The sequence below is a fragment of the Trichoderma atroviride genome, chromosome 4 (genome assembly GCF_020647795.1).
Source record: "Trichoderma atroviride chromosome 4, complete sequence".
NCBI lineage: Eukaryota > Fungi > Ascomycota > Sordariomycetes > Hypocreales > Hypocreaceae > Trichoderma > Trichoderma atroviride.
The window spans coordinates 4,818,224-4,844,441 of record NC_089403.1 but is presented as its reverse complement, the minus strand read 5'-3'; the positions used below and the strand labels follow the sequence as shown (position 1 = coordinate 4,844,441).

Sequence of the window (26,218 nt, the reverse complement as noted above, 5' to 3'; positions counted from 1 at the left end):
ATCGTATGTGAATAGCTTCAACAAAAGTGGTGGTAAGCTGCTCGCATATAGGTAACCGATAGCAGACGCATTGCATGTGCGTGGTCCACTAAGCAATAGCCAGGGGTATCGCGATCGCCTCAGACGCCGGCGTAAAATTACGTCCAGAAGCAGTGGTGGCGCCTTTCCGACTTTTCGACTTTTCTCCCTTTAGCAACATCGCCGCGGCTCGCTAACTGCGTCCGCCTTGGCCGTTTGACAGATGCTGCGTCCTGGTAAGGCTGAGCGCTTGTGGCGTGCTGTTTGGTTCATGGCCGGGCTTAGCCCCCGTCTTATTCCATGCCGTGGAGCTCTGGTGATGGTGCCAGCACTAGGGCGTAAGCACTTGAAGATAGGTCGGCACCACACTCCAGCGAGCCTGTCTCCAACCACCGCTCCGGATCGTCTCTCCGGTGAAAAATGTGTGTGGTGATTTGTGCCTGGAAGTTGTCTCCTCATGTGCTGGCATCGGCTAGCAGAGAGCCTTACCGGCTTTCTAAGCTTACGCCTGGATTATCCAAGCGGGACTATTTGTGATGCACATACATACAGTACCTACAAGTACTATGAACTTGGTTGATTGCCTGAAGTCTAAGCGAATAGCGTGAAGATCTCGGTTGGGCTTTGTGAGGCCCAGCTGCTTGTAAACAGAGCTAGCTCGTATATATCTCCAACCTCGCGGTGCCGGAGGGCAAAATCTTTCCTTCTCTTTGCCGTTTTCGAGTCGTTCGTTTTCATCTGCATTCGCTACGGTTGAGACTATGGCCGGTCTATCAAGAGCTCTTGCTCTGCTCGCCCTCGGCACCGCCGTGCGGGCGTCGCCATGTAAGTTACACGCAGCTAAGATACTGGATCTCAGCTCCAGAGCAATGCTGACTTCTATTTTTGTTACCTAGTCTTTGCATCCAATGGCACAATCACTCCACCGCCGACATTCACTACTGCACCGCCGAGCAGTACTGATATTGCAAACGTCACATGCGGAACCCAGAGTGACTTTCCAGCTATTATTCTTCAGGAATATCAAGGCCTATCCACCAACCATGACTTGCAATGCCAATGTCTGGAGCAAGCGTTTAGCTGGCTGGAGACAACAGTGAAGCCGACGCGAACGCTTACGAGGACTATCGGAACCGGCATCACTACGTTTACGGAAACCGTTACGAGCGGCTCGACAACTACAACGTCCGTAGTAACAACGGTTGTAAACACGGTTGATACCGAAACAGTTACGGGAAACTTTATTGATGCTCGGACGAATGTGTGGTACGGATCTGCATCATCACCATGTGTAAGTGGATCTTCACTGTATTTGAACACGACTTTGGCGATTCTGACTGCTCTCTAGTGCTACAGCTGTACAATCGCTGCCTCCACCGTGGAAGTATTCTACTGGGCTGATGGTATGTCCCACCTCTTCACTTTGCCGCGAAATCCAGTGATCCATGAGCTAACCTTGTGTAAGCTACCACAACATCGTCTGGCTTTGCCCAGGTTACCTCTTTCGTGTCAAATGGCTATACCTTGTAAGAGAACGCGTATCCCGAGAAAGCAAACGATATATCCTCCAGTACTCCTAACGCTCATCAGCCAATCTCCCTCTATTTACATCGGCTTCTCTTCACTCTCTGCGTTTGACTATTGCGGCGTGGTCGGCCAGCCCTTTACCAACATAACAGTTGGATTTGATCCCGACGAGCTATCAACTATTGTCTTCGCCCCGTCAGGCTCTCAAACAGATACCGACGTCGATACTGCTACAAATGGTGGTGTCTTTACCACGACCGATACTTTGACTTTCTACACTCCGGTTGGGTCTGCTGCACTCAACACGAAAGATTTAGAAAGGAACTGCTCGACGATTCTTGGATACAACTACATCCCAGGAAACCCTTCCAATGCATTGAAGTCTTCGCGTATGTTTTGTTTCATCCTCCTGTACCACTCTCTATAGATGATTATTCTTGCTGACGTTCTCTCTCTCAACAGCTGATCCCTGCCACCCCACCATCGTGATCCCAGATCGAGTCAGGAGCTTGGACCCAGCTTGGGCATCTTGTATTAGAGATGGCTTCGGCGGGTAAGTGTTTACTTGCCTTTTGCGTAACTTGGAGCTATTCTTACAAAATCTCTCTCATTTAGATTCTACGACCCCCCTTCGGCGCTCAGCTCCGTGACTGCTCTCGTACCGACTTCCGCTCCGCCGCCGACTACAACGACAGCTGCCAGCCCGCCCAGGACATCGAATACTCAACCAACATCGACGCCGCCGCCGCCTCCTCCAAAGACGTCGTCTTCGGCTACACCACCACCACCACCTCCTTCTAGCTCCAGCAACGCTCCTCCTCCTCCGCCTTCGTCTTCCAGCAACGCTCCTCCTCCTCCGCCTTCATCTTCCAGCAACACTCCTCCACCACCGCCACCTTCATCTTCTATCAATGCTCCACCTCCACCCCCGCCTTCATCTTCATCTCAGGGAGCTGGGGGCAGCAGTGCTGGCAACCCTCCCGCTTCTAGCTCATCAGTTGGCGGCAACAGCCCCCCTCCACCAGCCAGTTCTTCAAACGGAGCTGGTAGCGGCAATGGCAGTGGCAGTGGCACATCGGCTTCTAGCCCCTCTGGCACTCCTGGAGGAAGCAATAACGGAGGTGGTAGCAGCGGTGGTAATGGAGGTAGCGGCAATGGAGGAAATGGAGGTGGCAATGGAGGCTCTAATGGAGGTGGTGGCAACTCAGGCAACGGTAACGGCGCTGGCTCACCTCCTAACGGATCCAACGATAACAACTCGGGCAATGGCGGCAACTCTGGAGGAAACGGCGGTAGCAACGGAAGTGGCAGCAATGGAAACGGCGGCAATGGAAGTGGCAACAATGGCTCTGGAAATGGAGGAAACCAAAACGGAGGTGGTGCTGCAGACTCTTCCACCAGCCCCCAGAATACTGGCAGCGGAGCTCCTCCCACTTCCATCATCTCAGTGGGCTCGGTGGCTTTCACCGAAAACTCTCAGTCGCAGTTCGTTCACGGATCGACAACTCTGATCCCTGGAGGACCTGCAGTTACTGTGGGAGGCAACACGCTGTCACTTCCCACTTCAGGATCTGAGATCATCGTCAATGGGTCCACTGAACCAGTCTCTGAAGCCGCATCCGCTACCTCTGGCTCAGAGAGCTCTGCAGCAGGTGAGACTGGCACGCCCGGTTCTCAGGAGACATCTGGTGGCTCATCCGGAAGTTCGGGTTCCACCAATACGGCCTCATCTGGCCTTCCATCATTCTCAATCCCCTCCGTTCCCAAGAGCGGAGCGCCTGGATTGGTCTCGGGTGTAATGACTAACATCCAGGTCGTCGTTGCGGTTATGCTTTTTGCATTTTATATCTAATAGCGAGATAGTAGCCCGCTCTTTGCGGCAGAATGAACCCAGGGCGGCTCGTGGCGAGTTTTTATAGGCTAGATAACTGTTTAATGATAATGAAAACTATTACGAGAAGCTTATGTAAAGAGATACAGTTACACTGAAGCTTTCGATGCATTGAATGGACGTACACCGCCTGTCTTTGTAACCTTTAAAACACGCAATGTGTGCATTTGTTGGGCTAAATTATATTCGAGATTCCAAATAATTACTCCGCTCGCAGTTTTCATTAAGACTAGGTATCTCGTTTCCTCTCCTTTTCGTGAGCTGCATAGGAGCCAGTGATACGACATGAGCTTCCAGCTGTGGAATGATTCGAGCAATGTGTAAAATATCGCGAGTGCCCGTTTTGTTAGGCGCTAGGCCTGAGAAAAGCGAGGTAAAAGCGGGCGCAGAAGCTCTATGTGCCTGGGGATTTGTTGCTGTAAATGTGTAGCCCTATAGAGTAGTAGTTCAGGTTGATCCGGGCTATAAACAGAGCTGATGAGTTGCCTAATTTGAACAAGTAAAGAGTTTCATACAGCCTAAGATCAGATTTCTAGGGCTGTCTGTGGCCGATCGATCCCCGGAATACAAGCCTAGACATGGGTTAACATACCCTTCGGGAGAGAATCAGTTCTATAAAGGAAGCCCGTTCCTCGTTCCTTGTTCTTTGTTCCTCGTTTCAAGCAGCATTGACAGTCTTATCAACATTATATCATTCCAGTATTGTAGCAGACGTTCAACATGGGCTTATCTCAACTTGCCGCTTACGGCATCTTGACAGCTGCAGCTGCTTATGCTGTACAAACAACAAACGGCTATGCCACGCACGAGAGGCGAGATATCGACAAGCGAGACTCGTGGGTAAAGAGAGATCGAATTTCCGCTAGAGATGTCCTTCCCATGCGCATTGGCCTCACCCAGCGAAACTTGGAACGCGGCGCTGAGCTGCTTCGGGATGTATCAGACCCAAGTTCGGCAAACTATGGCAAGCACTGGACAAGACAGCAGGTCGCAGAAATGTTTGAGCCATCGAAAGAAACCCTAGACACGGTGAAGAGATGGCTTGATAGCACTGGAATTACAGCAGACAGAATCCAGCATTCGAGAGGTAATGGATGGCTAACGTTCAATGCGTCCGCCGCGGAAGCAGAAAAGCTGCTCCAAACGGAATACTATACATATGATCACAGCATTGAGAGTCGTACTGCCGTTGGATGCGATGAGTATGTTTTATTTGCCTATCGTATTCGTTTGGCATCAACCATCTCTAACTGCGCTGCTCGCTTTTATAGGTATCAACTCCCGCATTATGTTAGAGACCATGTGGATTTTGTGCATCCAGGAGTCTCTCTAATGGCTGGTCTAAAAACGCCGTCTCCCAAAAAACGCGGAATAGACCGGTCGAATGCCAGTCAACTGCAGTCACGAAATGCTGCCAATAGCTCCTGCTACGATTTGGTAACACCAGACTGTGTTCGAAAGCTTTATAATGTCCCGCTTGGCGATAAGGCTGTACCGGGAAATACTTTGGGCCTCTTCGAATTCGGATCTTGGTATAGCCCACAGTCATTGGATGCTTTCGTAGAGAAATATGCGCCCAATGTACCAACAGGCACAAGGCCGGCCAACGTGTCAATTGACTTGAGCGCCTGGCATTATGGCGAATACAACCAGGGCGTCGAAGCTGACATGGATGTACAAATAGCTTTCCCACTGATATACCCCCAAAACATCACCATCTATCAGTCGGACGACATATATTATACTGGCTATGGCCTAGACTCTCATCTCGGCTGGTTTCAAGACTGGCTTGACGCTATTGACGGGGTATGCTCACGGTTTTGATACATGTTTCTGATGCATCAGGTTACTAACCGTCTGTTGAACAGTCTTACTGTACATATTCGGCCTTTGGCGAGACTGGAAATGATCCAGACATTGATCCGGTGTATCCTAACCCGAATCGAACTCCCGGCAGCGAAAACTCAACGAGTCCCGACTTTTACGAAGGACTGACTGCTTGCGGAACCGTGAACTCCACCAACGTCTTTTCCGTGTCCTACGGAGGCTTAGAGTATAAACTCCCTGTCAATTATATGTTTCGCCAGTGTAATGAGTAAGCTTCATCATTTGCGTACCGTTCTAAGCCTTTGCTTACCTTGAACAGGTTCATGAAGCTAGGGCTCATGGGCACTACAGTTGTAGTTGCTAGTGGTGACTCTGGAACTAGCGTTTCTGAGATTTGTGGTACAGGCTTTGACGAATACCATACAACGGCGCAGTATCCTTCAAAGTAAGTAGTCTCATAATCTCATCTTACGTCTTCATACAGGCTGTTCAAGTACCTGGCAGCTAATCATTACTCTCACTCTTCCTATAGCTGCCCATATGTTTTATCGGTCGGGGCTACAATGTTGACGCCCGATTCGAAAGAAGTTGTGGCCAATCCTTACGGTAGAGAATACGCCAGCAGCGGAGGCTTTTCTTACAACTACTCTCGTCCATGGTACCAACACGAGGCAGTTGAAAGCTACAACAAAAAGTATAACCGGCTACCAACCGATGCGTATAATGCTTCTGGTCGCGGATTCCCCGATGTTAGTGCTGTCGGCTGGAATTTGCCCATGTTCACAACCCCAGATCCAGCTCCCGACAATGCTTCAGGAACCAGTGCTTCTACTCCAATCGTGGCCTCATTGATCAACCGAGTGAATGAGGAGCGCCTTGCAGTCGGAAAGTCCCCTGTGGGTTTTGTGAATCCTATATTCTATCAAAACCCTCACATCTTTAACGACATCACATCCGGCAATAACTCAGTTTGCGGATCGTTGGCTTTCAATGCCACGCCTGGATGGGATCCCACTACTGGCTTGGGCACTATCAACTATGCCAAGATGTTGGAAGTCTTTTTGAACTTGCCATAAATAGCTCTTATGATATAGTTAGCACAAAACAATCCCTAATGTACAAACGACTGCGAAAGTTATCAATTTCATGGAAATGTTTTTAGTCTTCTTGTATTTGAAACTCGGTTCCTCTTCGCACTGATCGGCCTAACAGCGGGGCAGATTTGTTGACTCCAGCGATCCGGAAGTGACATACTCTTGTTAGGATGAGAATCATGTATCGGCCAAGTGCCTTGTTTTGTTGAGTTCAAGTCACAACAGTTGACCAAAGATTAGCTACAAAGGATTTCGAGTAGAGGCATGTTCTACCGCCATGTACAGTGTGATGCACACAATCTATTGCTATTAATATATGCTAAGGCTGATCCCCAAAGAAATGGTGGCTGGACTTAAAAGTGTGGAGCTGATTGGGGACGCTCCCGTTTGAGAAAGTGTTGAGCACTGAATCAACCCCGGAATTTTCTCCGGTCTCAACATCAATGATTGGACATCCTACAGGTCTCCGGATATGGCCGCTTGGTCTGGAGTACTATTTAATTCTTGATAAATCGCTGCGAGCAGCATGCCGCATCGTTCGAAGAGTCAATCACAGCAAGGATTGTAGCTTTCTTTGCATGCATATCGCTTGCCACAAGAAAACGCATCACCTATTCATTGATAATGGAAGAAAGTCTATTCGAGACCAAGATAGGTTCCAAGCTGCACTATTATAAGCGCGGCAGTGGACCTATTATGATCGTTGCACCGCCAGCCTGGGGACTTTCTTCACTATACCTCCAAGAGGGTCTTGTACCATTGGAACAATCATTTACCCTGATTTATCTCGAGTTCAGAGCAAACGGGAAATCTACTAGGCCAAATGCATCTGAGATGACCTGTTGGCATCTCGCAGATGACATAGAGTACCTCCGCCAGGAATTGCAGCTGGAAACGATTCCGGTTTTATTGGGCCACTCAGGTGGCGGCACAATTGCTCTTTGGTACGCTATAAGATATCCCGACAAAGTGGACCGTCTTGTTCTCTTGAACCATCGTCTAGACGGCTTTGACGACGGTGAATCGTTAAAAAAATCGATTATTGAGAAGAAAAAGGATCCCAAGATGCATGCTCCGCTCAAAGCATGGACTTCTTCGTGGCACGATCTCTCCGATGAGAAATTTGCCTCGGTAATCCGCTTATTTCTACCCGTGTATTTTTGGAATCCCGATGCTTCTGTTCAGTCTAAAGAATTGAATGGCCTTCAGACTGTTCCCCTGTGGAACTACCAACTTCTACGAGGGAATGACCAAAAAGATCAACACCAAGAGCAGGAACTCGGCAAAGTCTCAGCAAAAACGTTCATGATCTTTTGCCAAGCGGACCCAGTGTGTACACCGACGCAGGGTATTGCGACGCAAGAAGGAATTGCTGGATCCAAGCTTGTGATATATGAGCAGTGTGGCCATTTCCCATGGATCGAAAAAGGGGAAGAGACATTCAGAGACATTACAGAGTTTTGTAATTTATAGTTAGTCGATTAACTCTATACATCAATGACATTGTCCTGGATATAAACCTTTAATCCGGCAGATATATATCTAAAAGTAATTGCATCATAAGATTCTAGGGTCTCATTACCTCTGTAATGTCAAAATCGAGCCAATTCCAATCAAAGAATGCCTGAGAAAGATCTCCGTCCGGACCCGAAGCGCCAGCCCCAAGGAATATATTATCCAGTCCAGTAGAAATTTCAGCTGGTAAGCCAATCATTGTATTGCCCTGACAAATTGGCGGTATATCAGCACAGCCCAGTTCGGGTTTTGATACTTCCTCACGCTTCTTGGCCGTCTCAAATTTCTGCCGATACTCCCGTAATGCCTGAAGTCCTCCCTGCGCAGAGATATCGTATGACATGTAGAGTTCAAATATTCCAATGGTCTGCTCCCATATAGTCTTATCTGGCTCTTGATCCAAGTCAACGTGCAATTCTGGTAGTAGGCTAGCCGCTAATAAGACTGTTGCCGAGCCAAAAGTCACTAGAAAGAATTAGATTGGTACAAATATCAGAGACTTTATGCGGTCTACCCACCTCGTAATGTGTGCCAAGTAGAGGCCTGATACATAAGATGGGCATTCTTATGCGCTCTATTAATAACTGTCCGTGCCGTGGAGACGCAAAGCTTATTGATGTCGTGAAGCAGCCCCATAGCGAGGCTTCTAGTGCCACACTTAGCTTTTAACAACTCTGAACGGATTGTCCTGTTTGCGACAGTTGCCAGAAGACAGGGACGAAGAATGGAAAGTCGGACATAGTAGTTTGAACTAGACAAAAGACAGTTAGCATAGGGAGCACTTCAATGGACCTTTCTTCTTTTTCAACTGACCGTATACTGAGAACTAGGCTTTGAACCCTAAAGCATTCTTCGACAACAGGCTGGTTTGCCTCTTGAAGCTCTCTCGGCAAATTGTCTAACATTTCGTCCAACCGCAGACAATACTTTGGCATTTCGCTAACATATTGAGTTAGGGATGTAGCTGAGCCCTGTTCAATCGAATTCTGTCCCAACGCATGCATACTATCTGTAATCTCGCGAGGAACCTCGGATAGTTGGAGATAATTACGGAAGAACTCTAACTTGGAAGGTTTATTTGCTGGTTGGTAACCTTCACCTTCTTCTAGTAGATATTCGTCGTCGATTGCTTGTGGAAGTGGCACATAATTTGTTCTGCTCGTCGCTAAAGGCCATCCGAACGTGTATGAAGCTATACTATTATTTGCAAATTAACAAATCGTTTCTAGCCTCGGGTGCGACCGCGAACACATCGTCTCACCTATCCATTATAAGGGAAGTATGCCATACCCTACGTCTCATCTCCCGTTCAAGCTGGTTTGTTGACTCAGGGATATCTTTATGTAGCCCAAGCCCGTAAGCAACTCTCTGGGCAACGCCAAGCGTACTCCAGCATCTTGAGGCAAATGACGTATACTGAAGGTAAATTACCCGCAGGATGAATAATTGCGCCGCCTCAAAGGAGTACTCGTCTAGTGTTTCAGCAGATACCAAGCGAACTGACCGCCTATACAATGATTCGGCATCTCGCGTTCTCCATTCGGCTGGGCAATGTTCAGATCGCTGGCAGCCAATAGCTAAGACAACATTGACTATTGAGAGCAGGAGCATATCGTTGCCCGTATACTTTGACAGTGAAAAAGATTCAGTAGACCTCCACAGATTATCATATTTTTTCATGAAGCTAGGCCAGTGTAATACGGGAAATATGGGAAGCGAGAACCGCCGATACGTGTTCACAAGGGAGTCCGCCAATTTCTTTTCAGGTAATAAAAGAGCATCAATGTCCATGGAAACATCAATAGTATTTGAGACCCTAAACCCGATTGGGTCATTGAGATATGGCTTTCCCGAGAACAAGTTACTAGGCTGCGCTGGTTTCTTGTTGACTGGCTCGATCGTGGCAGCAACCCGGCTTATAAATGAATGAGTCGAGGGCGGCCCGAATAGGGATTCATTTTGTCGGATGGACTTTTCGATTGGTTGAGGACTCTCGCTCGAAATAGGTATCTCGCTTTCTCTGTGAATGCTCTCTGGTGACCATGACTTTGAAGAGACATGAGGAGTGAGATCCGGGACCGATCCTATAACAGTACCACCAGGCGTTTCAGTGGGTGTGTTCCCAAGATTATGATTGCTTTTCGGAGGCAAGTCAGTATACGTGTATGATGAAGTCAATGGTACTAGAGCCGCGGACATACCGGATTGATGTTCTCTTGGATTGTCCAGGCTGAGCTTGCTCATATGTACACAGGTTAGGCTGGCCTCTGCTCAAACATGTAAGGCAGGAGGGCCGAGTCCCATCGCATTTTGATTTCCGGAGGCGACATGGATGACAAGATTTTCGAAGTCTATTGCGTTTACGGCGTGTTATAGCCGCCATAGGCCTTGGCGGCTTTTCATCCATTGCCCCGGTTTACCGAGTTTGTAGCCGGAGGATCGCGATTATGAAACTCTAATAAAGTACGAGGCGCGGAGATATCGTGTAAGAGAGAAAAGAGGATTAAGACATTGAAGACGATAAAAGATTTGGTGCCAACAGGCTCTTAGAATGACGATGAAGGAAGCGATGACAGCGAGCCATGCTGGGAAACTGGGGTTGCGGGGCAGACTAGGAAATAAGATTGTCTAATGATTGGACATTGGAGTAGCGGTAGGAGGTAAAAGCCCCATATGATTGGCTGCGACTCATCGGAGATATCCTTCAATTTCTACTGGCCTGCTTTGGTGTTAAGTCTTGCTACTTGAGGCATAGTGTCGGAGATATGGCGAGGAGGTGCTCCTCGGTTATTATTACAATACCACCTGGTCGGTATAAATGACGGGCCAGAGAAATGTTTCAGTCGTTTTTTCAAAGATTCTTTTGGTGCTATGCTGTTGCCAGTTAAGTACTGATCGAAATATGGGCTCTAGCAAAGGTTTTGAAACACCGCGCGGTGTTATCCAGCCGTTGGACGGTGGAGAGACCACAGAGCGTGGTTCGGAAAATGGACCTACAGATACAGAGAAGCCCACCCACGAAGAGGAGGAATTTAAAGAAGGCGGTTACGGCTGGTAAGGCTCAATGGGAGAAAAATATGTTTGGCTTAATTGATGCTCATAAATCTTATGATAGGGTCGTGGTAGCTGCTGTCTGGCTGATCTTGGCTCACTCGTTTGGCATTAATTCAGTAAGCGATTGCTGTATATCTATTGGCAATGATGTATTGACAACAGTGCCCAGATGTTTGGCGTATTCTTAGCATTTTATCTCGCACATGATCATTTTCCAGGAGCGACGCCGTTACAATTCGCCTTCGTCGGAGGCCTCAGTTTTTCAGTTGGTTCGTATACAACTACGGCACCATTTATTGATGAGGAATTAACTGACCTATTTGCAAGCTTTTATCATATCTCCATTCGCCACCATACTATTCAACAAAGTAGGCCTAAGGGTGACTGTCATCATTGGTGGATTGTTTATATCGTACGCTCTCCCTGCCTGATTCCCATATGAGCAAAAGTACTCACTCATAAACGCTTACAGTGGCGCATACATTGGAGCATCTTTCGCGAAAACTATCTGGGAGCTCATTCTAAGTCAAGGCGTGTGTTACGGCCTTGGTATGGGGATTTGCTATACCGCAACTGCCGGCCTGATTGCTAAGTGGTTCAAGAAACGGCGGGCTCTCGCAAATGGCATCGCAACAGGCGGCACAGGATTTGGAGGCCTTACATATTCCCTGGCGGCAAATGCCATGATTCAGCGCATGGGAATTGCTTGGACATTCCGGATCATGGCCATCATATGTTTTGTTGTGCTGATAACCAGCGCTCTATTCCTAAAAGAACGCAACCAGGGCACAAAAATTTCGGCCACCGCATTCGACTTTAAGCTTTTCAAACTGCCTGACTTTTGGCTATTCTTGGGATGGGCATGGTTATCTAGTTTTGGCTATGTTGCCGTCGTCTTCTCTCTATCGGCCTATGCCCAGCAAGTTGGGTTTTCTGCGCAGCAGGGCTCTCTGGTGTCTGCCATGTTCAACCGTGCGTAATAGTTTGTCTGTGATGAGCTTCATAACACTAACGCTTTTGTTACTATAGTTTCAACCGGTATAGGGCGTCCGATTGTCGGTTTCATGGGCGACAGATTCGGTACAATCCGAGTCACTACGCTTGGAACTTTCATCTCCGCCTTGTTCACATTCTTTATCTGGATTTTCGGCGGCAAATCTTACGGGGCGCTCATGGTGTACGGGTTATTGGGCATGTTTCCCAGCATTATGTGGGCTACTTTTGCGGTGATGACAGCATCGATTTTTGGCCTTGAGAAGATGCAACCTGGTATGTATTGACTTTCGGGTTCTAGAAGGATACCGCTAATATTTTTTGTTCAGTCATTTCTCTTTCAACTCTGACATTGGCCTTACCGTATACTTTTGCCGAGGCGATTGCTCTTAGCTTGAAGAAGCCCGGTAGAGACGGCTTTCTCGACGTACAAGTCTACTCTGGCGCGATGTTTGTCGCGGCTACCATTTGCTGTAAGTCTTGAGTTAGCCTGCAGTGGCAAGTATCTAACACATTGTTCGCAGCCCTAGCTCTTACTATCAAGAAAGGTGAGTTATACGGCAGAAAAAAGGATGATTAAAGCATTGACTACTGCATTGTGGTCAATTAAACATCCGAGTTACGGAAAAAAGCATAGTATAGGACTCGCTTGCTGGCTGGGCATGTTTATAGTTGTGCATCATGGCCCTTGTTTGTATATTAATTGGTTGTCCTAGCTTGTAGATATGGGGCTCGAAGGCATATAGACTGTATATAATGGATTAGAAATAGCGATGATGATTATCGAATTCTTTGTTATTCACACTGATCAAAAGTCTATTCGTACAAGTTGCCCAGTGTTTAGAGGGCTTGCCTTGCTGCCCGGCTTGTGGCATCAAAGGGCTGCGCCGTCTAAAGTTTGTTGAGGAGCTATTGGTCCTTATGTTGACGCTCGTTAGATTATAGCAGCTCAAAAAGTCTTTGGCGATCCGACACAAACCTTGGCTCTGTGACGATAAGACCTAGTGAATATTTGTAGTAGCTCATGAGCGCGAACAGTAGGTATCTCTACTCATCTCAGCCTGAAATGAGAAACATGTTTTATTATATTTTTTAAATGTTTGTATCTTAGTGTTATTGCTGTGAAAGTCATTCCGTTTCAATTCTAGCTATGATCGTGATTCTATGGCATTAAAATAAATTGTGACTTGGAGCCACCGGCAATATACAAAACGAAGACCGCCAACTCGATCTAAGCACCTTTACTGCTTTCACCTCAGATATCCGCACTCTCTCCAGGCACGAACATATTTCTGCAAAGTCTCCTCGCTTACTGCGCCAGTGGCAGCCAAGGTCTTGGAGTGCTCACAAGACTTGGTTGTGTCCAAGATGAGCCCGCCGCATGACATACGGAGGAAGTGTTCTTCTAAGAAGCCAACAAGACGCACGGCAGGATTTTCGGTTTCTGGGAGGGGCGACTGGCGGACCCGTATGAGCCAGTCTGACCATGGGATGATATGATCGGATGGAACACCAAGAGCGGCGGCAAGGCGTGGAGTCATCTCCTTCCACGGCTGCTGGACGGGATTGTCGACGTGGTAGATGGGATAGGGAGTGTTGTCTGCGAGAAGAAGATCCGATAGGGTTCCGGCAACGATGTCGACAGGACACCAGGAAAGAACCTATTCACCAATAGTTAGCGATGATGACTCTACAGCGGAGATGGGAGATGCAGCACGTACCCCGTCAAAGTCAGGAACAGCTGACAGAGTCTGCGCAGACTTTATTAGAAAGCAGAAGTGCTCAACAGTGTTCCAGTAGCCGCTGGAAGTTGAGCCGGCAATCTGACCGATGCGAGCAGCCATGGTTCGGAATCGGTCAGGGTGCTTGTGAAGAGTTTCGTCGAGGAGTTTCTCACAGGCGTACTTGGCGTCACTGTAACCAGACGGCAGAACAGAATCAATCTGAACTCGCTCTTCTGGGGCGCGGACCTTGCCACTCCACAGAGGATAGTGGCCGGTCGTAGCGATGGAGGATACGAACTGGAACCCGACCTTGAAACCCTGTGGGCGGGCGGCAGAAGCCGCGGCGGCGAGATCTATGAGATTCCTTAGAACCTGGAACTGGTTCTCAAAACCGTTGATGGGTCTCTTGGCGCTCATGGGCCACGCGTTATGGACAATGTGAGTGACCTGGGTGCTCAAAGATAGATAGTCACCATTGGAGAGTCCGAGTTTCGGCTTTGATGTGTCCGTCTCGATGACTTTGAGCTTGGACAGCTCATCGGCTTGCAGTGAGATTCCCTTACTGCGGAAGGATTCCTGCTGTCGGGTATCAGGGTCCGCAGCGCTCTTTCGGTTGAGGCAAATCACAGACTTCACCTCCTGAAGCTTGGAGAGATGTGCGACGAGGTGGGCTCCGAGACTGCCGCTTGCTCCTGTGACGAGTACACATGCCTCGTTCGTGCTTGAAGCATCTGATGAACCGCTCTGAGCAGCTGGGGCAAAACCACTAGAGTACTTCTGCACAAAGTTTCCCACTGCTGCCTCACGAGCAGGCAGGTCAGTAAGCATGTTCTTAGGCAAGGGCTTGGGGTCGAGTGGGAGGCGATCCTTCTGTGAGCCCGAACCAAGGGCAATGAATACTCTCTGAATGGTAGTCTCTGGAAGGTAGCCATCAGTCCAGTCGACATGACCATATCCAACAGAGTGCAGAGTCTCCTCCCATCGTGACTCGTGTGCAATGGCATGGTTACGGCCATCCTTGAAGAGCCACCAGCCCTCGAAGAGGCCAAAGATGATATCAACCCACGAGAGAGTCTCAGTCATTTCAAGCATCATGAGGAATCCATCGGGGCGGAGGAACTGTCGAGTGTTCTCCAGCGACTTCACCATGTTTGTGGTCGCGTGAATAGCATTGCTGGCCACAACAATGTGTTGGGTAGCAACCAGGTCCTTCTGAGGCGCCTTTTCAATGTCATGTACAGCGTATTTCATGAATGGATACTGTTTGAACTTGTTTCTGGCAGCCGCGACGAAGCCTGGCGACAAATCTGTGAATGTGTACTCAACTGGGATACCGAGGCTCGCAACAAGAGGAACCAGCCATTTTGTAGTGCCACCTGTGCCGGCACCCATCTCGAGGATCTTGAGCGTGCCTTCGTGCATCGGTAGAGACGCAGCGAGGCGCTTCAAGAAGTCCTCCATCATCTTGTATGAAAGCTTGTTGAGTAGAGAGTCTCCGTACAGGCCTGAGACCAAGTCTCTTCCTTCGGCAGAACCGAAGACCACCTTGACTCCGTCTGTCTTTTCAGTGATGACGTCGGCGAGCTGAGCGCCCGCATAATGGGTCAACTTATTGGCAAACACGTGGTCGGGAAATTCCTTTACAAGATCATCCAAAATGGCTTTGCTGGACTTGTCAGGAACGGGAAGATCGGTTCGGATAACCTCGCCGTTGACGACATCAATCAGACGAGCGTCGCGTTCAAGAATCAAGTAAAGATGGTCGACCAGCCTCTGCTGACTAGTTGCGCCAGACACGCGAGCCAACTTCTGACCAGGGGCTGCGTTCCTCAAAGAGCATCCAAGCTTCTCAAAAGCTTCGACTGTCAGAGCAATGCAGAGCCGAGTCTGCTTGGGATATACTGCATCAAGATATCCAGCACATCTGTAATCGTCGATGAACTGGTCAGTCAGGCGTTTCGTCTCTCCAAAGGCGGAAAGGACTTTGGATGTTGGAAGATCCAAGTCGCCTTGGGGCATCGGAACAGCGCTGTACGATTGTTGAGGGGCTGCGACAGGCGAAACCGTTGCTTCAACGCGCTTCTTAGACTTCGTAGCAGCTGGTTTTGGATTCTCAGCAGGGACCCCGTTGATCTTCTCCTGAAGCTCTTTGACAGAGAGCTCTTCAATGGCCACGGACTCGCTAATATGAACATCAAACTTGCCCGAAATATCCATTCGCAGTTCCGTAGAGAGAAGAGAGTCCACACCAAGATCGCGCAGGAGAGTTTCCAAAGCAACATCTCCTTTCTCGAGTCCTAAGAAGTCTGCGAGATACTCGAGGACATCAGCGTTGTTGGTGGAGACGGAGCTTTGAGATGTCGTATCATCAAGCGATTCAGATGGTGTATCGTCGACATCATCATCAGAGATTTCACTTTCCGAGTCGGATTCATCTTCAACGTCTGGAGTCACCCCCAAGACAGATTCGATGCTTTTTACCATCTCAAGGAAAGAGTTGATGTCCATGAGGTTTTCTGCGGGATATTCACACTTGAATTCGCTCTCTATTTCTCGAGCAACCTCCATGCCCATGAGAGAGTCAATGCCCAGATCAGCTGGTGTTGACTCATCCTTGATCTCGCCTGGCTCCAAGCCACACATGGTACCCAGCAGGCTCCGGCACTTGGCAGCGACATCGGAGACTTTGCTCACCTTTTGTTTCTTAGGTTTCTTTTCCTTGACAACTTTAGCAACCTTGGCAGGTTTGGTAGTTACTGTAACTGATGTTGTCGCGACAGATGTCACAGCAGCCTTGGCCGTAGGGCCTGTAGTCGAAGGGGCACCTTGTTTGATAAAGGCGGGCGAGGTGAGCCTAGCCAGGACCTTGCTCATTGACAACTTGGGGACTTTATGATAGTTTATTCCCAGAATTGCCTCTGTCAACTGGCCTGAAGCAGCATCGAATATGAAGATGTCCGAGACATACGCCTTTTCCGAGGCGCGATGGTGAGACGCAAAGACATCCCACACTTTTGGCCTGGCATCTGTCTTTCCAGAGGCAGCGTCGGGGGATCTCAACCATTGGTCGAAGCCGTTGGCAATGAACATGTCAGCCGGATCAGAATCAGTCATGCAGTTGACCCAAATGCCGCCAACTTGGCTGAAGCAGTCGGAAAGGTGTGTGTCGAGCCAAGTCTTGCCGGCGTGTCCCATGGTTACGCGGCCAGCAGACTCGTTGCCGCAACCCACGAGTTTCTTTACGCCACGGTATTGCTCGCCGTAGTCTACGACGCTGGAGAAGGCAGTGTAGATGTTACGGCCCTGGATAATGTCGTCGGCTTCATCACTCTCCAACACGCGCTTGCAGCGCTCGTGAGGCACCAGACGTTGGAGCCTGGCGAACTCATCCCTGTAATTAGCATCCTGCTTAGAACGCCAAGTAATCTTTCCGGTAACATGCAGGATAGTACCACCAGACTTTGCTAGATGGCTACTGACAATCTTCCAATCCCAAACTCTGCCATCTGCATCAGCAGCTTCAAAGTCCAGATGGACAACTCTGGAGGGATCGATGCAGATAGGAGCCTGGTTGTCGACTCGCTGAATTTGAGGAAGGAATCCCGAGGTGAAGAGATCAGGATGGATGCTACTGAGAGCTTCAATTGCCATGTCGACCTCGAGGGTTGCAGGGCAGATGGGCGCAGTCCCGGCAATGGTATGTCCTGAAACGAATTCCTGATATTCGGGGACTTCAGTATTGATGACAAAGCGAGCCACCTTTTGTTTCTTGTCCTGATAGCCCACAAATGTCCAAAGGCCCTTGGGCAGGTCAATAGCCTTCGCCTGAGGAACGGCGGCAACCCCTTCAATTGCCTTGGATGGAATCTTCATTTCGAGCCAGTGCTTTGACTTCTCGAATTGGTACGGAGGCAAGAGAATAGTGTCATATTCGCGCGTTTGCACAGAATGGTGTCCCCAGAACTGAACGGGGACGCCTTCTTTCCAGAGGTTTGCAGTGGCATCCACCAGACTCTGGAGAGCATTGTCGCTGGTAAGGCTCATGGCTTGGAAATGAGACTCTGAGGGGGCTCCAAGAGCTCGGCTGGCCATGATGGTTATCGTTGAGCTAGAGCCCGCCTCAAGGTAGATGCAAGATGGGAAATCTTGGGCAAGGCGCTGCACCGCGTGGTTGAAGTAAACAGGGAACCTCATATGCTCCGCAGTAAACTTGGCAGTTGGCGTACTAGTCGTCTTCGCCTCAGTGGCCCTCTCCATGGGAGTGTGAGGCTCCTTGAATGTGAGGTCCTCGCCAACCCGTTCCAGGTTTTCGACAAGGGGTTCAACAAGAGCCGAGTGGAAAGCATTAGTAACATTGAGTCTCTTCGTCCGCATAGCGGCAAAAGCCGTGTTCTGAGACTGAATCTCCTGAATCCTGTCCATAGTCTTGGACGACCCCGCGAGTGTAAAGCTACGTGGTCCGTTGAAACATGCTATACAAGCCGTATCGATGGCCTCGCAGCCTTTATTAGCCTCGTTTAGTAGGCCGGTAACAACATCAAGGTCGGCCTCAACGGCCATCATGGCACCAGAGTCTCGGCCCCAAGTGTCCCGCACAATACGCGCACGACCAGCAACGAGTTTCACGGTGTCTTGAAGAGACAAAACTCCAGAGATGCAGAGAGCAGTGATCTCTCCGAAGCTATGGCCGACCACCGCAGCAACCTCGATACCACAGTCAATCCAGCACTTGGCGCAGGAATACTGCATAGCGAAAAGCATTGTTTGCAGCTTAACAGTGTCTTCGACGGGGCTGCGCTGGAAGATTTCGGGATAGATGCCATCCAACCCGATGGACTTGAGAGCAGAGTTACACTGATCCAAATATGTCCGGAGGAGCTTCACGTTGTCATACAGCTGTCGATCGAGTCCGACAAAGGTAGAAACTTGACCTCCGAAGCACAAGACCACGGGTCTCGCCGGCTTCTTTTGGCTGATGGAGAGACTCGACTTGCCACTGTTGAGTTTAGAAAGGGTATTCTCAAGCTCGGTAGTGGAACCGCAAGTGAAGATGACTTTGTGCGGCAGAGATCGGTTCGATTGTCGAGAGACGTTGAAAGCAAGCTGAGAGACAGCAGGCGCAGCTTTGCCAGGAGTCGTTTTAGACTTTAGGAGAGCTAGAAGCTTGCCGGCATATTGACGAATGCTTTTTTCATCATACCCACTGAGCCAGAAAGGATGCTTGATATTGGTGGCGTGAATGGGAGCGGCACCACTAAGCTGGTCTTGGGCTGGTAGACTTTGCGTGACAACCATGGACGCATTAGACCCAGAGGCACCGTAGTTGTTGATGAGAGCTGCTCGAAACTCATTCTTCCAGGGCTTCAAGCTGGTTGGCACTTCAATCATGTCGGACGGCGAAGCATGAATATGGGGGCTCATCGACTGGAAGCTTGCTTGAGGAGGGACATAGCCCTCCTTGATCATGAGAAGAATTTTGATCAGTGACAAAACACCAGATACCGACTCAGTGTGGCCGACCAAGCCCTTGATGGAGCTCAGATAAAGAGGCGCCGAGCGGATGGGTCCTCCAAAGACCTTCTTCACGCTTTCATACTCTGCAGGATCACCAACCGGGGTTCCAGTGCCGTGTGCTTCCACGACCGTCACCTGTGCTGGCTCGAGTCCGGCACGAGTCATGGCAGTTTGGAAGACATTGGATAGGGATGGTGAATTAGGCACGAATATAGGTGTACAGTTTTGATTCTGGTTGACAGCAGTCGCTGCTAGGCAGCCAATGATCTGATCACCATCTGCAATGGCCAGGGACATCTTCTTCAGAAACACGGCGGCGATACCTTCACCTCGGCAATAGCCATCAGCCTTAGAATCAAAGGGCTTGCAGGAACCCGTTGGGCTTAGGAAAGACGCTCCAGCCAAATTTTGGAACCACAAGGGGTTCGTCATGATATTGGTGCCGCCGGCGAGGGCACTGGTGCATTCGCCGCTGAGGATGGCCTGACAAGCCAAATGAATAGAAACAGCAGAGGCTGAACATGCGGTATCAAGAGTCATGGCAGGCCCTTCCCAGCCAAAGTAGTGGCTGACCTTGCCAGCGATGAAACTTCGTAGGTTTCCTGTTGCCGAGAATGCATTCGGGGCGTAGCAGGCAACGTTATTCTCGTAGTCGGTTGAACAGACTCCGATATAACAACCAACCGACTTATCAGGTTGCCCCTTGTTGAAGTAGCCAGATTGTTCGACAGCTTGGTAGGCCACTTGCATCAACAGCCGTTGCTGGGGATCCGACGAAGATACCTCTCTGGGGCTTTTCTTGAAGAATTTGTGGTCGAAAGCATCAGGATCCCGAATGAAGTTTCCAAACCACTTTCGCTTGGGATCTACGTCTCTCCACTGGGTTTGGAAAGAAACACGATCCGGGGTGACCTCAACGTGCTGTGACTCCCCCTTGCATAGGATGTCCCAGAGTTCCGCAACATCATCAGCACCAGCAGTCTTGCAAGCCATTCCAACAACCGCAATGCTGTCCTGTGATACCACCTGCTGATGTTTGCCCAAAACTGGCGAAACGGAGGAAACAAGACTGGTGTCAGCGACGTGATTCAGCCGCTGACCGAGCTTGCGAGCAATGGACGGCGGTACGAACCGCTCCGGTCCAAATGATACAAGGGACAGTGACTGGGGGTCAGAGAAGCTGTTGTACATCTTTGACAAAGCCGCATACCAGTTGCAATGGTCGACAAGGATTGCTCTAAGGGCGATCTCGTGTAACTTGCCCTCCTTGATGCATCCAACATCTGAGTTTGAACGTATAGGAATGGCAATCTGAGAAGTGCTGGGGAACTGGAAAGCCAGATGAGACGCGCAGAACTCAATGGCAGAGTCGAGGTCGGCAGCATGGCACGAGTGATGGAACCGCCCGCGGAGACCTACGAGCATGGCCGTAACTCCAGCCTCCCTAAGCTTCTGTTGCAATGCAGCAGCAGTGCTCTCGGCAGTGGTGACCGTTGCTCTGCGCTCATCGTATGAGACAGAGATGTAAGCCTTGAAGAGATTTAGATTAGTACTTGTTGAGAACCTTGTCTGTTGATATTTTTGGTCTTACCTCTGGAAAGAGATCAAGTGTTTCTTTGATCTTGTCTCCCGTTTCAGGGGTATTCCATGAGACAGAAAAGAGTTCAGATGGACCATAAGCGCTTCCAGGAGCTTCTTGAGCATCAACTATGGCCCCAACAAGCATAGCGAGGCGAATTGCTGCAGCGCCATATTGCTGAAGTTCGGAGCGGTTGGACGAGCTTGCGACAGCAAAAGCGCTCAAAAGGCCTGTACAGAAGCCAAGGGTTTCAATGTGACATTGTGCGAAAGAGGCAAAGACATCTTCAGCATCGCCACCTGTTGAAGAGACCTGTTGCTCAACATATCTCACGTAGTGTGCCAGGTGCGTAAGGACCACGATGGGAGTCAGGACGACATTGGGGAGTTGAATAAGAGCGGGTGTGATTGTTCCGGTTTTGAAGAACGTGTTGAGCTCCTGGAGCTGATCGCCACCGCCGAGAGCGGCAAGAGCAGGGAATTTACTGACAAGCGTTTTCCAGTAACTTGGAAGCTCGCTAATTGTGTCAAGCCATACGCTACTGTGACTCTCGACTACTAGGCTCCTCAACTGCGTGAGGGCCTCTGAGTCAAAGGATAGGCACTGTGGCCCAAATAAGAGAACAGTGGCGGCGTTACTAGTCGACATTTTTGAATAGAGCCACTATGGGTTCACTCCTGTTGAAGAAGATGTGGGTGTGATTTACGCCCAATCTGGAGTGGGAAGGACTGCCTTGATATGCTTTACATCCGGAAACATAGTCATAGGGGTCTACTTGAGGTTCACTATCTGGATACCCGGCATATGTTGTCCCGCCGGGCAGACGGACGTATGGGTGAGACGATTGAGCGTAATCCATTTCCAGGGATATCAAGATACCTAGTTTGCAAGAGGATTGTGCACATAGACTGAAGTAATCTGCATGTGAATATTGGTCTGGGGAGTTTATGCTCCGTATTTTCGGTATCCGCTTGAGATACTTCTCATGCCACTCAATTAAGCTTACAACAAATGTCACGGTAGTAGTATGATAACCGAATATGTCACGTCACAACTGATATTTCACGTTATAGGCAGATCAGACCCTTGATTATCCACGTGTAGAAGTGGAATCTTTAGCTGTGGCTCGGATTATACCGGATTCTCTTACAAATTCAGTTTTGGCTGCAGGCCTTGTGAAATACCAATTGTCATTTATCGATGCTGTGTAAACATTTTCTATATACAGTTTACTAAAAGATATACGATTGCTTACCTAGATCCACAGCCAAAGTCAAGGCCCGCAGCTAAAGTCGAGTTATCAAGTCTCTGCGAGGTCATACCGTGGCTCGACCTTAGCTGTGGGCCTTGTACTATGAGATCCCAGGTATCTGAATTCATGTTCCCTACTGTAAAAGAGTCCATACCCAAACAAGGAAGTTATTTCCGAGGGGATATGAAGCCTCAACATCTCATACCTAGTCAAGCTGACTAGGTATACACCCCTTTGTATAGATTTGCCGACATTCCGCGCTGAGTTGGCTGCAGCTCCTTGCGTATCAGGGCACAGACATACCAAGTACCCGACGTGTACTCGTATGATCCAGGCTTATTACTACAATCCCAGTACACCATTATTACTACTGCTGCTGCCGTATCCGTACCGTATACGTTTAGGCGTAGAAGACGGGCGACAGGACCTAGCCAGGGCGTACCTAATAAAGCATAGGTATTCAGCATGAAGATCGCCGAATGAGTCCCGTCAGCAGGGTATTAGATTTGGCAATATGCATCCCTTAAGCGTCTAAACCCTACAGCTCCTACAGGATCCATTCCAGATGTAGCCGCAGCCCGCTTACTACAAGTGCTTCCCTTGGCTTCATCGTGCAGCAATCGTGTTAACATAGAACGTAACAGCCAGGGGCTTGCTGGCTTACATGTATCTGGTTTCATTGTAAACAAAGCTTGCTGCATTTAGGAAATAGTCTACATTTAGCTAAAGATGTCTTGGATCTGACATCGACGTTACCATTTTCATCGAGACGGGGGTACTATTTCTACACCTCTCCACTGCGGATAATCATTTAGCGGCCCTGCACAAACTTCGGATCTATAGATTTGCCGTACTAGGGTCACAATTATAAATGAATTGCTGGAGACACCCCCTCCCCCCTTGTCAAACTGATGTTGTATTTGTCCTGTGTACTCCAACTGAGGTACTAGTTTTTTGTTTTCAGATTACTCTTATTATAGTTGCTGATCCTTAGAAATTGATACAGCTGTAGAATTAAACTATTTACTCTAGGAAGACCTCTTTTACAATTTATTCTTTGTCATAAATATTATATAATCAAGTTTTAGTGTGTATGTAGAAGATTTATATGACTTTGCGCGTTATTGACACTGGTTAATCCGCGAAACAAATCCAACTCTGCTTTATCTAGAATGTTTATGTAACTTTGCTGTGCGTTGCTGACACTTGTTAAACGACGTAGTACGTCCAGCAAACCCTGTAGAAGATCGGCAGCCATAGGATTCGACCTTTTCGTGGATAGAAATCTGACAGCGAGACATAGAGGAATCGGTGTAAAAGGGTGAATCTGGGATTGAACATTAGTAAACAACCGCTTTGTGATTTGGAAAAGGCAGCAATCATTTGTTACCTTGCTGACGGGGAAGTCTATGAGTGAGCGGGAAAGTTCTAGTATACGTTGTGCAGCACCAATCGCCAGTTGATGACTTCCGTTTTGCAGGGGGTTCTCACTATCCGGGCTCCCAGTTTGCCAGTCTGAAGATTGAGCTTCTCCACAAAGATAGATGATTGATGCTTGAGCCAAAAGGTTGGCAAATAGCAATGACAGGTCGGATGAGTTCTTCTGACTAGGGTAGTCCTCTTCCAGAGTCTGTAGGCGCAGAATCAGGGTATTGCACAGCCATTTCTGCCGATCAACGTGGTCACCGTCTTGATGACCGGATTGAAGGTGGTTAAAGCTCTTCGGTGAATAGGAAGATGCCCGTGCGCAAACTGCTGCAAGCATTATGCATTCATTGAATGGCCATTTGACCGTCTCGCTCCGCTTGCTTAGTAGGTCGTGGAGAAAGCCGGTCTCGGTCAGTTGACCATTCTGGAAGTCGTGGTCAGGTACGGGAAGAAGGGTCGTGATCTAAAATCTAATTTTAGAATGAAGCTCGGATGTAATGAGTCACAAAAAGGATCATGCAAGCGTTCTAGGGGAATCGCTAGCTTACCATGTGCTCGTTTACTACCAGAGGTAGGTTGCTGTGCATGCTAAGGAGAATTTCAAGCGTAAAAGCCATCCAGAACACCCGGCGTCTTTCTTCTACTGTAATAAAGTCTCTTTCGTTTATAGAAGGTAGATTATCTAGAACGTCAACTTTATGCAGTCCCATTAACTGTGCAAGTCGGAATGTGTGAGCCGCACTAAGACATGCTTCATAGTGATACATCCTGATGAACTCGAAAGTGGTTATTAAGACCCACGCTTGGACTAGTTCAACATCAACTGCAAGATCCTGCCCACCAGGGATCTTTGCCGGGGCTGTAGTAGCAAGAAGCCTCTTTACCTCTGGGTAGAGTGTGTGCTGCAGGTGCTGAAAATGCGCTGACACGAGCGATGCTGCCGCCCAGACGGCATGCTGAAGGCAGCTTCGCGACCTCGTCTTTTCAGAGAGCCTTGACCATGAAAGATACCTTCGCTGGTGCAGTATGGGAACGGCGGCATGTATTCTGTCAAAGTATAACTGGTCCCTGTTTCTGAAGTTAGTAGATCTAGTCGCCGCCAAGGACAGATTTGGGGTTTCATACAGCTCGTCTTGCATAAGATCAGTGATGTGTAGGTTGCAACTCCTACCGCATTCCGATATGGATATCGCGGGTGTATGATCTGATGGAAGGGTCATTGACGTTGATGCCACGTTGATGCCAGAATAGGTGCTGATAGATGTGTCTAGCTCCGATGCTAGAGGAGTTGATTGAATTGTAAGGAGATCTCTATGTAGTCCAGAGTCGTCCAGACAGTCAAGAATCACAGGCAGATGTGATGTCACCGGATGAAGCGTTTCGTCGCCATATTCCAGACTCTCCGACCAATCGGGATGATGCTGTTCTTGTTCCCGAAGGCGGCTTTCGAGTGTTTCTGGTGCTATTAGTCTCAGTGAGCGGAAACAACGAGAGTGTTCAGCGCCAGTTCATGACAAATTTTGGCTGGGAGCCGCAGTCATTTACTGGCGGCTTCTTCATTGTTGGACCGAGCACAGTACGCGAGACATACCAATCTTGTTCTGCAATGCGGTGATATAGCCCTTCTTGGGGCCACGGGGTGCACGGTTACGGTCGATGTTGCATTCGATGCCGGCATTCTCGCATGTGGAACATTGCGGCTGTTTACCGTCGCATCGTAGCTTGCGTCGCCGGCATTCCTGGCATGCTTGGCTCTGCCTCTTGCTGGTGGATGGTAATGTGCTCATGATACGGATATAAATCCTTATTGAAAATGTAATTGAAGGAACGACAGTAGAACAAAGACTAATAAGCAGTTGCTAGTGGCAAAATATAATACATAAGCATAGGAGCAAAAGCTACAAGAGGTAATACTATATTCCCTCGCAAAATCCCTACCCAATGGCTCAAAGTACCTACCTTTTTTAATGCTATATACATGTACTATTGTATAATAGGAAAGGCGAACTTGAAGGCCTAGGATCCTACAGTACAAGGCCTGCAACCAGAGTCGAGTTGCATTCTAACCCTCGCCCACTCGGCTTTAGCTGTGGATCTTGGTAAGCAATACATGATGTGTTTTGTTGGCAACAAGATAGAACATGGCTATCAAGAAGTGACAAACGGTATCTGTTTCTCTACAAGGCCCACAGTCTACGAAGCTAAACAACTCGATGTTAGCTGCGGGTATTTACAGGGCTATACATGTATTTACAGTAGCACCCACCCCCTAGTCAAGCTCATATCCCGTTAGGCATATTTGCCTTCCCTTTTCCATAGCCTTATCATCATTATCTAGTTGTGGCAATACAACCCCTGTCACCCTCGCGCTACTGCAATACATAATGAGGGGAAAAAGAAAGACTAAATACACAAGATACCCTAGAGCTGTCTACTAGATGAGATTTACAAGACAAAGTAAAAGAAAACGTCTATTAAAAGAATAGAATAAAATCAACGCCTCAATACACATTTTGTAAACCTGTACTTAACAAAAAGAGTTTTAATTGAAGAAACTACAAGACAGAACTATAGAAAACAAGTAGAAAAACAGAAACATAGTTACCCAAAGTTAGAAAAGAGTTAATAGTTAATAACTAATAGATTGGTTAAATAACTTTAAGAAAAAAATACAGCATATAAAACTCTTATCGAGAAAAACTTGGTATAAGCACTAGAGGATATAAAAAGGGCCTTTGTTTATTAGTTAGGTAGATCCACCCCTAGGTAAGCCCGCTGGTTTGTTCTATTTGCCCTCAAACT

General features: G+C 48.5%; 7 protein-coding genes across 8 annotated transcripts; 4 read left to right on the top strand and 3 right to left on the bottom strand.

The window, feature by feature from the left end:
• Positions 1–31: 31 nt before the first annotated feature.
• TrAtP1_008995 (uncharacterized protein) lies at positions 32–3,503 on the top strand. Of its 2 annotated transcripts, XM_014087163.2 has the most exons (7): positions 32–843; positions 915–1,309; positions 1,367–1,421; positions 1,484–1,544; positions 1,609–1,934; positions 2,008–2,098; positions 2,161–3,503. In XM_014087163.2, exons 1-7 carry the CDS (start codon positions 780–782, stop codon positions 3,395–3,397), a joined length of 2,229 nt encoding a protein of 742 aa, XP_013942638.1. In that variant the 5' UTR covers positions 32–779; the 3' UTR covers positions 3,398–3,503. The 2 variants fall into 2 exon arrangements, with proteins under 2 accessions (XP_013942638.1, XP_065970212.1); XM_066114119.1 differs by having other exon boundaries at positions 1,484–1,934.
• A 653-nt stretch (positions 3,504–4,156) lies between these two features.
• On the top strand, positions 4,157–6,339 carry TrAtP1_008994 (uncharacterized protein; the record flags this gene model as incomplete). Its single annotated transcript, XM_014086419.1, has 5 exons — positions 4,157–4,638; positions 4,708–5,242; positions 5,305–5,531; positions 5,583–5,708; positions 5,796–6,339. The coding sequence occupies 5 exons, from the start codon at positions 4,157–4,159 to the stop codon at positions 6,337–6,339; spliced, it is 1,914 nt and encodes a 637-aa protein (XP_013941894.1).
• A 471-nt stretch (positions 6,340–6,810) lies between these two features.
• Positions 6,811–7,830, top strand: TrAtP1_008993 (uncharacterized protein; the record flags this gene model as incomplete). Its single annotated transcript, XM_014086445.2, has 1 exon — positions 6,811–7,830. The coding sequence occupies exon 1, from the start codon at positions 6,982–6,984 to the stop codon at positions 7,828–7,830; it is 849 nt and encodes a 282-aa protein (XP_013941920.1). The 5' UTR covers positions 6,811–6,981.
• A 32-nt stretch (positions 7,831–7,862) lies between these two features.
• Positions 7,863–10,418, bottom strand: TrAtP1_008992 (uncharacterized protein). The gene is made up of 5 exons (XM_014087162.2): positions 10,074–10,418; positions 9,134–10,009; positions 8,686–9,069; positions 8,391–8,623; positions 7,863–8,337 (listed from the first exon to the last, which is right to left on the bottom strand). Exons 1-5 carry the CDS (start codon positions 10,277–10,279, stop codon positions 7,925–7,927), a joined length of 2,112 nt encoding a protein of 703 aa, XP_013942637.2. The 5' UTR covers positions 10,280–10,418; the 3' UTR covers positions 7,863–7,924.
• Positions 10,419–10,679: 261 nt separating this feature from the next.
• TrAtP1_008991 (uncharacterized protein) lies at positions 10,680–12,727 on the top strand. The gene is made up of 8 exons (XM_014087160.2): positions 10,680–10,926; positions 10,988–11,042; positions 11,096–11,195; positions 11,254–11,338; positions 11,399–11,898; positions 11,956–12,195; positions 12,249–12,392; positions 12,444–12,727. The coding sequence occupies exons 1-8, from the start codon at positions 10,691–10,693 to the stop codon at positions 12,497–12,499; spliced, it is 1,416 nt and encodes a 471-aa protein (XP_013942635.2). The 5' UTR covers positions 10,680–10,690; the 3' UTR covers positions 12,500–12,727.
• Positions 12,728–13,169: 442 nt separating this feature from the next.
• Positions 13,170–21,384, bottom strand: TrAtP1_008990 (Type I Iterative PKS; the record flags this gene model as incomplete). Its single annotated transcript, XM_014087159.2, has 3 exons — positions 13,170–13,580; positions 13,641–20,687; positions 20,749–21,384. 3 exons carry the CDS (start codon positions 21,382–21,384, stop codon positions 13,170–13,172), a joined length of 8,094 nt encoding a protein of 2,697 aa, XP_013942634.2.
• Positions 21,385–23,151: 1,767 nt separating this feature from the next.
• On the bottom strand, positions 23,152–25,203 carry TrAtP1_008989 (uncharacterized protein; the record flags this gene model as incomplete). Its single annotated transcript, XM_066114118.1, has 5 exons — positions 23,152–23,315; positions 23,426–23,879; positions 23,965–24,484; positions 24,542–24,872; positions 25,008–25,203. The coding sequence occupies 5 exons, from the start codon at positions 25,201–25,203 to the stop codon at positions 23,152–23,154; spliced, it is 1,665 nt and encodes a 554-aa protein (XP_065970211.1).
• Positions 25,204–26,218: the final 1,015 nt, after the last annotated feature.

Excerpts from the sequence above, each read along its gene's own strand:
- TrAtP1_008995 (XM_014087163.2), top strand. The coding sequence starts at position 780 with ATGGCCGGTCTATCAAGAGCTCTTGCTCTGCTCGCCCTCGGCACCGCC. Across the intron at positions 1,310-1,366 it reads GATCTGCATCATCACCATGT|TGCTACAGCTGTACAATCGC; the intron begins GTAAGTGGATCT and ends ACTGCTCTCTAG. Across the intron at positions 1,422-1,483 it reads AGTATTCTACTGGGCTGATG|CTACCACAACATCGTCTGGC; the intron begins GTATGTCCCACC and ends ACCTTGTGTAAG.
- TrAtP1_008992 (XM_014087162.2), bottom strand. The coding sequence starts at position 10,279 with ATGGATGAAAAGCCGCCAAGGCCTATGGCGGCTATAACACGCCGTAAA. Across the intron at positions 10,010-10,073 it reads TCCAAGAGAACATCAATCCG|CAATCATAATCTTGGGAACA; the intron begins GTATGTCCGCGG and ends GCCTCCGAAAAG. Across the intron at positions 9,070-9,133 it reads ACTTCCCTTATAATGGATAG|TATAGCTTCATACACGTTCG; the intron begins GTGAGACGATGT and ends TGCAAATAATAG.
- TrAtP1_008991 (XM_014087160.2), top strand. The coding sequence starts at position 10,691 with ATGACGGGCCAGAGAAATGTTTCAGTCGTTTTTTCAAAGATTCTTTTG. Across the intron at positions 11,899-11,955 it reads GGTGTCTGCCATGTTCAACC|TTTCAACCGGTATAGGGCGT; the intron begins GTGCGTAATAGT and ends TTGTTACTATAG. Across the intron at positions 12,196-12,248 it reads CCTTGAGAAGATGCAACCTG|TCATTTCTCTTTCAACTCTG; the intron begins GTATGTATTGAC and ends TTTTTTGTTCAG.